General features: G+C 32.0%; 1 protein-coding gene across 1 annotated transcript in view; it reads left to right on the plus strand.

The window, feature by feature from the left end:
• Positions 1-13,424, plus strand: part of LOC145334930 (uncharacterized) — a 191,342-nt gene that overhangs the window by 111,417 nt on the left and 66,501 nt on the right. The window contains exons 6-8 of the mRNA XM_080180568.1: positions 512-567; positions 3,319-3,380; positions 7,283-7,944. Of these exons, the coding sequence (XP_080036694.1) occupies positions 512-567; positions 3,319-3,380; positions 7,283-7,944 (780 nt within the window). The remainder of the gene's footprint in view (positions 1-511; positions 568-3,318; positions 3,381-7,282; positions 7,945-13,424) is intronic.

The following is a 13,424-nucleotide window of genomic DNA, read 5'->3' on the forward strand; positions in this document are numbered from 1 at the left end:
AAATTTGCTTGATTCACTTCACTAAGAGATGCGATTGATAATGAGTATTTTTTACTTGAAATATATTTCGGAATGATGAAGTAGACTTTTTTCCTTATAAATTGGGTTGAGAAAGATTTATAACTGAATAGTTTTTTACATAGATTGACAGATAAATAGGCAGATTTATAGATAGATAGATAAACATATAGATAAATAGATAGATAGACAGACAGATAGATAGATAGATAAACATATAGATATATAAATAAAATATAACTGATATACATACTATTTTTAGAATGGAGATAGAGCATTACATATTGCGTGAGATTAATAAAAATGTAGATAAATAGATAGACAGCCAGACAGATAGATAAAAAGATAACTTATATGAATAATATTTTTAGAATGGAGATACAGCATTACACATTGCGTCAGAATTGCAGATTACTAGATAGACAGACAGATAGATAGATAAATAAAAAAAGAAAGATAGATAAAAAGATAACTAACATATGAAACATTTTAGAATGGAGATACAGCATTACATATCGCGTCGGCTATGAACAGACGAAAATTAACAAGGTAACCTTTTTACTAATAGTAGCAAAGCTACTCTTTAACGAGGGTATGTCTGTTCGTCCAACTGTTTGCAGTCTCTACGCTCGCAAGTGTAAATCAAAGACAAAATAGGTGTATGCTCTATTAAAGAAAGTATATTAACTTCTTAAGGAATAAAATAATGGACGATAAACAATGTACAATACATCCCTAATGATGATAATAAAAATTACCCATTCTTCCGATTGAGATTATTGGTTGATAAAATTAGACACTGCTAATTTGAACCAATCAATCAAGATTTGTTAAGCCAACAAATGAGAGATCATTTTTATAAAACTTTGGGTACTTATAAAACTTTGGGTACCCAAAGAGTTTATATTGTTATGCTCCCCTCCCTACCTGCCTCTATTACAAATGACCAAAAAAAGGCAAATAGTTTGACGCTTTTAAAACATTGCACATGTGATTTCTAAAAATACTTTTATACAAGTAGTATGACAGTAGAGTATGAGGCCAGTACAGACTGTAATTATACTGTCATACTAGGGTAGTAAACAACTACAGAAATGTGTACTTTGCCATTTAAATGTTATTCTTCTTCATGGATCTAAAGGGATATTACAATGGGCTATAAATTGATGTACATTCCCAATAAAGAAAATTTAAAAAGTCAAAATTACTCTTCTGCAGATTACAATTAGTGATTGAAAAATTTGAACATTGAAAATTCAATAAAAGTCCCCAAAGATGTTTAGCCAACGAATAATAAATGTTCTTATAAAACTTTGGGGACTAGTGTAATTTACAGCCCAATATCCCCTTCCTCCCTAGATTCTTCTTACTATGTTTGTTTGTGCTTATAAAGGTGGTCCTGTTCTTTCAAAGCTACAAATATATATTTAATTTTTTCAAATAAATAATCATTTATTTTGACCATCCGTAGATAAAAGTAATAAGATGTCTGTTTGTCTGTCTATTTGTTTATCTGTCAGTATTTCTTGACTGATATACTGGTTCCTTTGTCGATAATATGGTTTCAAGGCACAGTGATAATTGCTGACAAACATTCGATATGGTTCATTGTTTTAATGCCATTTCCCAGAGAGAGAGGTGACAATGGACTGTTTAATACACTAGTCCCCAAAGTTTTATAATAACATTTTCTTATTTGTTGGCCTAACAACTTTGGGGACTTTGTGCATTTAGATTGGTTGTTTCGATTATTAGAGTGCTTAAACATTTTAACCACTATTTTTGATCTACAGAATGAATAATTTTGGTAATGTACATAAATTTATCTACCAATGTCTTATCCGCCGATACGTTTTATTGGCGGTTACGTACGACCACCCGTACGTATGAAGTTTCAGCTAGCCATGAGATGCGAATTAAACCGATAAACGGCGCCGCTTTTGGTTTGTTTAACGATCCGTTTACACCACTTTCAATTCACAATTATCTCTAGATGTATGCAGGGAGGGAGGGGACAATGGGCTGTTTATTACGCTGGTCCCAAAAGTTTTATGATAACGTTTTCTTAATCGTTTTGTATAACAAAGTTGAGAACTTTTACTGTATATTGATTGGTTATTTCATTTTAACCACTTATTGTTATCTACAGAAGGGATGATTCTGTAACTCATCATTGGGGATATACATCAATTTATCGGCCATTGTCTTATCCCTTTAGATCCCTGAGGTCTGTGTCCTATTAAAACCCCAATTAAAGGTATGTGCTGGAATTTTATCAACATATGATATCCTAGTATATAAAGTTGTAAGGTTTTTTGGTCTGAAGTATAAGATCTCGGAAACTACTTCACCGATTGGATTCTCCATTTTAAAGAAGCTTCACATAGGTCTTTGGATGGTTTTAGGCTATATTACTATTTCAGTTTTAAATCTTGGGATGGTTTTAGGCTATTTTGTCCCCTATCTTTACCATACCTGTAAACAAAGCCCCTATATGCTAGGAGCGCAGCTACTACTAATGTCAATAAAGTAATGCTTCCAGCTTGGAATCTTAAGTGATAAGACAATAACGATAAACTGACGTACCTATCAAAATAAACTATAAAAGTTGGAACCAACCAATCACAATTGAATAAGTACTTAATGTTTTTAGCAGCCAATGAAAAAGAAAACTTGGTTATAAAACTTCGGGTCTAATTTACAGTCAAATGTCCCCCTTCTCCCTCTACAGTTTGTCAGTCAACACAATATTTTAGTTTAATAGGATATGTGTTACACAACCAATTAGTGTCATTATATGAAATGGTACATTTAAGAATAACCTACTAAAAAATTCTTATTTTGTCCCCAACTTTTCTGTTAGTCAAAAACAACAGCTGCTATTAGTTACAAGTTATGTAAAACATTCTAATTTTATCCTGAAAATGAATATTTGTCAAAAAAATTATTTTATATTAATTGTGATTATTTTAGGATACAATTAAAGAAAAACAATATATTTTGTTCTAATAATGATTACTTTTAGGATACTGATTTATAAAAAAAACTAGTAATTGTAATTTTGATACTGTTAGAGGAAAATAGTGCAGTTTTTTTCTAATAGTGATTATTTTAGGATATAATTAAAGTAAAACAATATATTTTGTTCTAAAAATGATTATTTAGGATAAAATTAAAATAAAACGATACATGTTGTTCTATTACTGATTATTTTATTATACTGCTATATCGAAAACTCTGCCCTAATATGATACTGTTTGAGCAAAATAATGCAATTCTTCTAATAATGATTATTTATAGGATACTGTTGGAGATTGGAGTGAACAGAGAGATCAGAAACAAGCAGGGGGAGACTGCCTTAGGTAACTAGAAAGATAGATAGCTTGATAGATCGGTGGATAGGTAAATACAAAGGTAGACATATAGTTGGATATATAGATAGATATATAAATAGATGAACAGAGATATCAGAAAAAAGTAGGGTGTAACTGCCTTAGATAAATAGATAGATAGATAGATGGGTAAATAGATAGTTAGATCGATAGATAGATATGTAGATAGATAAATGCATGGATAGATGAATAGATAGGTAAAAAGATAGATGAACGTTTAAATATATAGATAGATAAGGGTAAAGATTGATGGTATAGATAAAGAGATAGATAGATGGATATATGAATAGAGGGAGAAATAATTGGAAAGATAGACAAATAGATTTATACATGGATAGGAAGGTGGATAGATAGACATCGACAAATAGATAGTTAGATAGAGACAATGCTAAAATATGCAGGATGAAAGTATCTTTCCGACTAAAGGTCAAAAAGATAGATAGATATACAGACATCCAAACAGACAAACATACAAACAAACAGACAGACAAACATACAATGCTAAAATGTGCAAAATCCGTCCAACAAAAAACTCTTGAGCCGTGAAATAAATGTGATTTTGCCATGCTGTTTCCACAAAACGGATAATAATTTTCCAGTATGGCTTCGAAACTGATTAATATCCGGTGAATTATAACCGGTTCTAAGCCATAGTTTAAAATCATGTATCATATCGTATTGTTTCCAGTTTTTTAGGCATCTCGCCTACATTTTTATATCTGCTGAAAACTGTTTATAATACAAGGCGATAAATGACTATTCTGGCATTTAGTCTATACTTGTTATTTATGCTTTTATCATAAAGTATCTGAGTATGTATATGTGTATGTGTGTCTCATATAAACGGCTTCAACAATGTTTTATGGTCTAGGACAAGTTTAGTGCCATTTGAAAAGGTAAAAATCTCTTTTATGGTACTCCATATACATAAACTAGTATATCCTATATTATAAAGTGATAATGTTTTTTTTGTCAGAAGCTAAAGATCTCTAGAAATGCTGATATGAATAGGTTGTAATTCATAGGGAAGCTTTTAATATGTCTTAGGATAGTCAGAACACCATAATATTTGTGTAGCTAGGATAATAATTCTAAATTATTGAAATTTTTCTTTTCCACTTGATTTACCACAAGACAAGGCTTTGTATTCGGGTACTTCGTTTATCAGCGAGGGAGGGGACATTGGACTGTTTATTGCACTAGTCCCCAAAGTCTTATATTAAAGTTGTCTTTATTTGTTGGCTGAAAATAAAAACCTTGGGGATCTTTAATTGAATTTTGATAGGTTGCAGGTCAATTAAACGTTTCAACAACTAATTGTAATCTACATAAGGAGTAATTTTGTATATCATAATTGTAGATAAATATCAATTAATCAGTCATTGTCTTATCCCTTTAGATCCATGACAATATAATATTATGATTACATATATTATGATTGAAATCTTGTATAAAAAAGCCGTTTAGAGATCTTAAGCTGCAAGAAGCAGACCTTATTTCTTTTTATTTTTCAGTATCATAAGAATCATTCCCGTAAAGCACCAAAAACAAGCCTTTTCTGTGATTCAAAGTAACAAACATCCCTAATTTGAATATCTTTATCCATAACCTAAGTCTATAACCTTTTTACTTTCTCCTTTCTCTCACTTTTGACCTCATTGTGAAATTTGAGGTGTGCAAACATTTCCGCCAATAATCTGCAAAACAGCAAATTATTACAAACTGCCATGTTAACCGTTGCTCAACTTTTAAGAGATAAGACAATGGACAATACATTGTTGTTCATCCCCAACGATGATAAACTAAATTACCCCAATATGCAGAATCGATGATAAAATGTTTTGATTCTACGAAAAACAACCTAGTAAAATTCGATATAAGTGGCCAAAATTTCTGAGCTAACTTTGGGTGCCAGTGTAATTTACAGTCCAATGTCCCATCCCTCCATTGTACAACCTCACTTATTAATTCGCTTGCAAATATGAAACACTATGCAGATGTGGAAGTGAAATCACACCGACTATTTTGTATCCAAAGAAAATAAGTAGGGTAATATGGACGATTACCAGCAAAAAAAAAAGGCCTGAAATTCGATTTTATATCGACAATGTCGATGGCTTTCATAAAAGTGATCCTTTTAGATCAAAAGGGATGAGTCAATAGACAATAAATAGATGTACATCCGCAATAATAACGATTTACTCCTTCAGTAGAATACAATTATTGGTGAAAAAGTTTTGACACTGATAACAAATCAAGATTTAATACAAAATACTCCAAGTTTAAACACTGATTGATAAATACATTTATTATTCGGCATTGTCTTGTCCCTTTTAGATCCCTGAGTATAAACGATACATTTTTTCAAAAATCATATTCATGTTACACTCGATAGAATCTTAAATCAAAACCTGCGACAATTTTACTAATTTCTGCAAATTTTAACTAGAATGATTTTATTCATTGAGCGAGGAAAAAAGAGAGATTGATAGATAAATAGATAGATAAACAAATAGATAAACATATGGATAAACAAATAGATAAACAGATAGATAAATAGATAGAATAAAGGATATAATGGGTAGATGAATTAATAGATTGATAATTAGATTAATAAACAGATAGACATATTGCTAGATGACTTGGGTTTATAAATATATTAATAGATAGATGAATAGATAGATAGAATTGTCATAAATAAATAGATATTAGATAGGCATATAGTCAGTATTTCAATTGTAGAGTTACTTCGCATAAAACAAAAGCAACAGTAAAGCGTCGCTTGTCTTAAAACATTTTAAATTTTTATCACTAAAGCTACTCAATAATTATCATTTATCCATCGGTATCTAAGGGGATAAGGCAATAAATGATAAACAAAATTACCCCTTTTGTAAATTATAATCAAGCGTGGAAAAGTTTAATTTAAGTCTCCAATTTTTAAAGCCAACGAATTAAAAGTATATTATATATATAAAACTTTGAGTACCAATATAATTTGCAGTCTAATGTTCTCTTCCTTCCTAAAAAATTCATTAAATTAAAGGGGTAGTTTCACGAAATGCATTTGAACTTAATTTAGGGAACTGCATAATTTTTCCTGGTTAATGGGTTAAACTACATTTAGATGGCATAGATTTGAAAAAATTTTAATTTTCTACCACGCAGTTTTTAAAATATCAAGACTTGAAAATCGTCTTTTTAAATTTCATATATCACAAAAAGACGATTTTCAAGTCTTGATATTTTAAAAACTACGTGGTAGAAAATTTAATTTCTTTCAGATCTATGCCATATAAATATAGTTTAACCCATTAACCAGGAAAAAATATGCGGTTTACTAAATTAAGTTCAAATGCATTTCGTGAAACTATCCCTTTAAGTTTTATAATTTCTTAGAATAAAATCCTCCTTGTATAAATCCTTGATTTTTAAGAGCATTTTTAAGAAGCATTAATGCGAAAAAAAGGAAAATTTAATTTTATAATATTAATAAATTATACGCTTCATTTGATATTAAATTTATCAGTTTAAAATTAATCTACAATTTAGTTCTTACTCTTGATATTTATAAAAAGAAATGTATTTTATTGAATCAGAAGCATACAGAATTGGGTGTATCCACCCCCTGGCAAATTTTAAATGTGTCCCCCCACACATCCTCCTGATACACGCCTTTAAAACATCCAAAGTTTTAAAAAATTATGAGAGCTGCTAGAAAAAAAAATGTGCGCTTCGTGCGTCACTTTAACAATCAAAGTGCGATCGTTTGAATTTCGAGTATTTTTTTTTACAGTTATTTATATATTATGATATTAGTCTCTCATTTAACAGATCTTAAGAAAACACAATTAATATGTTTATCTTTTCAGATATCGCGATGAGGAAAAATTTGACGGAAATCATCGACATATTCCAATCCATAGCTGTCCAACCAAAAAACCTAGTTGTAGAAAATCACCGCCAACACGCAGCTGGCGGCGATAAACAGCGTATGAACACAAGCAGCAGCGCTAACAACAGTTTTGACTTCACACCGCCACTGCCGCCTTCGGCAGCTGCGGCCAAAGCACCGCAAATCGGCGGTGAATACCTGCGCGAGACGTGGGACGAAATCAAAAAGCTGTCAGATTCCCGCATTTCCAAGGATAAACTAGTCTACAACAACAACAACGGCGATTCACGCCGCTCCAAGAGGTCAAGTGAATTTAGCGGCGGTAACGGCAAATCAACGTCCGCCGGCAAGGACAGCAAAAAATCCGGCAAAAAACACGCCGAAGGCTGCAGGACAAATTTCCCGCATTTGGGCGGCGGCAGCAAAAGCCGCGCGAACAATAATGGTGATAAACACGGTAATAGCGGCGGTCAGTGCGACTGTCTGCCCGTGATTGAGATGCTGGGGCGGCGAATTGAGGCGGATCGCGCGGAGATTCTGACAAGTTTGGCGGAGCGGAATAAGGTGCTGGATACGCGGCTGACACAGCTAGAGTCAAAGACACGGCGCCAGATTGCAAGTTTTAATCAAACCATGAAGGTAAGATGGATAGATAGATAGATTAATATGTTTTTAATTGTCCGAAAAGTTAGAAGCAAACATGTTTTTCTTTAAATTAAGAGTTCCCTCTCTTCATTACAATAGCTTATAGTTGTCCAAACTTAAAATGATAGATTAATATTTTTTACACTTAGTCATTGATTCTTTTTTAGTAGCGAAGCTTTTCTATAATTCACTTTGTCTGTCCACAAGGATAGCTGGTATCTTTAATTTAGTCATGTTAGAATTACCCTTTCGATTTCAAATTTGGTATGATAATTCCTGGAACAGTTAGGTTCAACTTTAAAAGCGTATCTAAATTCTGTAATCTATACCAAAACAACCGATTTTTGGAATAATGATTCCTAGGACAACAAAGTAAAATAGTATGAGCGAAACATCTTTGGTACCTATTAAGTACTGATACACTGCAACATATAATTTTTATAATTGTTCATTTTTCCTATTGTTTGATTTTAGAGTTTTGTTACACATAAATATTGACGTCCTTGTTTTCTTTTCAATTGCTTGTGAGAAAATAAAACAACTTTTTAGAGCGATGCTACTCGTTACATAATATTTGTCTGTCTTAACGTCAACGTTATATCAAGAGAAATGTTACTTTGTTCAATAGTTTACGAATGGATGTAGTATATACGTGGATATTATGTCAGAGGAAAATTGTCATCAATTTAGTTTGCTATTTCCCCTTTAATTTATTTGTCGAACCGTTCTTCCAGTATGAGGGGAGGGGATGGGGGGAGATCGTTATTTTAGCACGCTAAAAGGTTCACTTTATTAGAGAACATGATGATCTGGTGTAAGTTCCAAGTAAAAATAAATCCATCAGTTTGCGTGATCTTAATAGACAAACAAAAAAACCTTACTACTTCATATAATGTAAAGATATACAGAGCCTTAATTTTAATCATTCAACTAATTTCAATCTTTCTTAGTATACCAAATTGATATAAATATTACATTCTTTTAAAAACTGTTTTTTATTGCACCAATGCACAAGTCCCCAAAGTTTTATAATACCGTTTTATTTTTCGTTGTCTTAACAACTTTGGGGACTTTTAATGAGTTTATAAAAATTAAGTGTCCATACGTTACAAGCAATAATTGTAATCTATAGAAGGGGTAATTTTGTGTATCATCATTCGAGCTGTACATCAATTAGTCGGCCATTGTCTTATCCCTTTAGATCCCTGGGTATAAGACCATGAAACTCTTTTGTCGATGTAATAAGCAAAATATAGTACAACAGGATATGTGAACATCTCATTAAGTGAAGATCAAAGTAAATGATTATTTTATCCAAGAATTTTAAAATTATGACTTTTAAATTGGAGAAGAATAGGTAAATGGCGGAAAGTTTATTTTCGCTCTAATAAAAATTTTCACTGTAACCTTGAAACCGGTTAATGTCCGCTGGATTAGAACCGGTTCTGGCTCATACTTAAAAAATCATGCATAGTATATCCTATTACAGACAATTTTCCACGAATATTAAAATAAAAATCCTAAAAATAAAACCAGCTTTGTTACCACGGTCCTTCGGCCCCATGGGGCTAACAAAGCTGATTTTAATCTTATATTTTTTTTTTGATATCCGCGGAAAGCTGTCTATGATACGATGCGATTTTTTTGGCCCCTAGGGTTTTAAGTATTGAAGATTGAATGATATATCTTATTTATAAAACTTTGGGTACCAGTATGACATACAGTCAAATTCCTGTTAATATTAGATAGAATCATCCGATGGTAATTTGACTACGTTGGAATTTACCAGATAAATAAGGTATATTATTACTATAAATCCTTTAGTAATACCAAAATGGAGATAGAAATACTGCAATTGTAATCAATTGCTATTTACTGGCGGCTACGCCCCTAGAGGCCTCAAGGGGCACTTGATATGGAAAGGGGGAGTCAAACCTACACCAAATTTTAATTTTATCTATATGAAGAAAAAGTAAAAAAGGGGGGGGGGGTTAATTTTGAGGGTAGTGTTACCCTTCCCTAAAATAGCTAAAAACCTTCCCAGGACCTACGAGAAGCTACACATAAAAGGAGAACGGTACACACTGATAGACATCATATTACTTATAATTATATTATATAAGGATTCAAATTGCCTAAAATTTGTCTATGTTCCTATTAGTGAGACCTTCAAATTATAGGCGGATTTAACTTTCAATATGTGTATTCTATTTTGATACAATAGGGTTAAATAAATATTGAGAGATATATAGATAGATAGCTAAACTTTTACACAGATAGGCAGATAGATAGATAGATAAATAAACATAAAGATGGAAAGATAGATAGACATAAAGAAAGACATATAGAGAGATATACAGACAGATAGATAGACAGATAAATAACCATATAGATAGACAGATGGACAGACAGATAGATAAACAGATAGATAGACATAAAGAAAGATAGATATACAGACAGACAGATAAATAGAAAGACAAGATAGACAGAATAGATAGATAGACAGAAAGACGATTTACTGGCATATAGATAGATAGACAGATAAATAACAATATAGATAGACAGATAAACAGATAGATGGACAGAAAGATAGACATAACGAATGATAGATACAGATAAATTGAAAGACAGAATAGATAGATAGTTAGCAAACCACAGAAATAAAGAAACATAATTCATTGAAGAAGTATCAATAAGCCGAACAAACAAACGATAATAGTTTGAGTAGATGTTTGTGTGTTAAGGGAATCTTCACTATAAATTGCAGAAGTTATTTTCATATAGCAACTGAGATAATTCTAATTGCCCAACGAAAATATAAAGTAGATGCTCATTGGTCACCATAACAAAACAATAAATCTATTCCCTCTGTATTAAATAGCAGCTGAGAAAATAATATATTCTACTTTCCCATTCGGACAGACGGACAAAGTGAGTTAAAGAGTGGATTTACTCAGGAATCTAATGGCCACTAAATTGATGAACATCCCCAATGATGATGCACAAAACTACCATTTCTGTAGATTGCAATTAGTTGTTGAAACGTTTGGACACTCAAGCTAATAAACCAACCAATCCAAATTCTATAAAAGTCCCCTTAGTTGTCAAGAAAAGGTTATTATAAAACTTTGGGGACTAGTGAAATAAACAGCCCAATGTTCCCTCCCTCCCTTAGATAGATAGATAGATTGGTTGATACGAAAGTAGATAGAAAGATAGATGGATGCATTATTTTTAATCCAATGATGACTTATGATTGTCTATTCGAATTAAAATCACGATTTGACCATACATATAAATTAAAAGCGAAGCTTCTCTACATTTAAATATATTTGGTACGTACGTCAGTATGTCTTGGAAGATTAATTTTCATTAATTTCCTTTAACAATGAACTATTTTTATATAATTAAAGCGCACAGATATTCTATAACAAAGTAATTTTTTAAAATTTTGATCATTAAGATTTAAAATGCAAGAAATAGACCATCTATCTATCGATTAATTTGTCTGTCCATCGATCTATCTTTCTATCTATTTGTCCATCCAACGTGGAAGTGGTCAATGCCAATTAGATAATCTATCACTCTGTAGGGGGGAGTGGGTTAAGCTTTATTTGTCTGTGTGTTTTTGTGTGTCTGTGTGTGTGTGTGTGTTCTTAGTGTTGCTATATAAACTGTTATGGAAAAGTGTTCACAGGAAACAACACAAAATGTTGAAATTTCTACATAGTTTGGTACCTTTTAAATCAATGTACAAATGACCAATAGTTGCGCAGCAATAATAAGCTAAGCATGATAGTAAATTGCCTTTTTTGAAAGCTATCCTTTGAAAGCTAGACATAGGTTCTGGGAAGGTTTATAGCTATTTTGTAGGAGGTACCACCACACTTCCCAGAGAAATCGCCAAAAATAAGAAAAAAAAACCCGAACTGCAGCGTTTTTGGGAATTAGCTAAAAACAATTTTACGCGACCATAGAGGCCTCTTTTGAATCTTTGTTGGTTCGTTTGAACAACGGTCATCAGAATGGGCTTGTAGCTGTATGGGACAAGCAATGAATATGTTGTTATTTACTTAACAATAATTATCTATCTATCTATCTATTTGCAGGGGGGGAAAGGATAATAATTGATAGTTTAATCTTCAAAGTTCAACACTTTTCCCCCTCAATAACTTAAATGCTTCAAAAGGCTGACTGGGTATAGTCCCTTTCTTGGCAACGCCTCTTAAGGGGCGTTTCGTCGTATTTTTACAGTAGCTTTTCCCCTATTTCTAGCCCCTGCGCGAGGCTCTAACCCTGTGGGGCAATCACCTACCCTAGCAAAAGCTACTGTAAAATTACGACGAAACGCCCCTAAAGAGGCGTTGTCACGAAAGGGGCTATACCCGACTGATTTTAACAACATAAAATTTTGGAAAAGCATTTTTGTTGACCATTGTCTTATCCCTATATTCCTGCTTTGTTTGTCTTTCTGAATTATCTTTTCAACAAGAACGATAACATCTAAGGAAGCGAAGCTTCTTGTTTCTATTATTATTATAAATGGACGTACAGACATTTTGCCCAATTACAAAGTTGCTTTGCTTTTTTATGTTTTGAAACAAATTTCTTTGCACTTTTATGAAATTAACAACAACAAAAAATAATTCCTTTTATATAAAGTAGTAAGGATATTTTGTTTGTTTTTCGCACCAACCACTGAACCAGGGGAATGGTACCCTTTTATGGAACCTTTTTAAATATAAAACTTAATGATTATATTATAATTTTCTGCCCTTAGATGCAAGGGCCTCTAATATATGGAAAAATTTAACACTATATATTTGTTATGCGTAAGACTCTGCAGTTGGTAGCTAATAAATAGAGGAAAAACTTTATGATAACGTTTTCTCATTCGTTAGCTTAACAAATTTGGGGACTTAAGTAAATGTTGATTTGTAGGTTCAGTAAGTTAAGTAACAAAACGTTTCAACCAATAATTGTAATCTTTAGAAGTGGTACTTTTGTGTATCATCATTGGGGATGTACATCAATTAATCGGTTATTGTCTTATCCCTTTATATCCCTGGGTATACACAATAATTGTAGAAATGCCTCGCTCCCACCCATTCATCCATCTTAATGTATATAGTATATATGAATAATGATATATTTGTTCATAATATTTCCCAGCTGTCGATAATTACTTACTCTATACATATTACATATATCCAAGCTGACCAATATATTTTTAGTAAAGGTTCCCAATGTTTTAAGCCAAAGAATTGATAAAACTTTGGGTACCATTGTTATTTATAATCCAAAATCCCCTTTCTCCTTCTTAATTTAGTACTATAGAATGCTTAACTTGTTATATATAAACATCCATTTTAAAGTATCATTTATTAAATGGTTAAATGTTGTTACCGAGATCTTGAATAACAAACACACACGTACTATTAGAACGCAGAGAGAGAGGGGACAATGAGCTATTT

The sequence above is a fragment of the Acartia tonsa genome, chromosome 13 (assembly GCF_053477335.1).
Source record: "Acartia tonsa isolate MP-2025a chromosome 13, ASM5347733v1, whole genome shotgun sequence".
Classification (NCBI taxonomy): Eukaryota; Metazoa; Arthropoda; class Copepoda; order Calanoida; family Acartiidae; genus Acartia; species Acartia tonsa.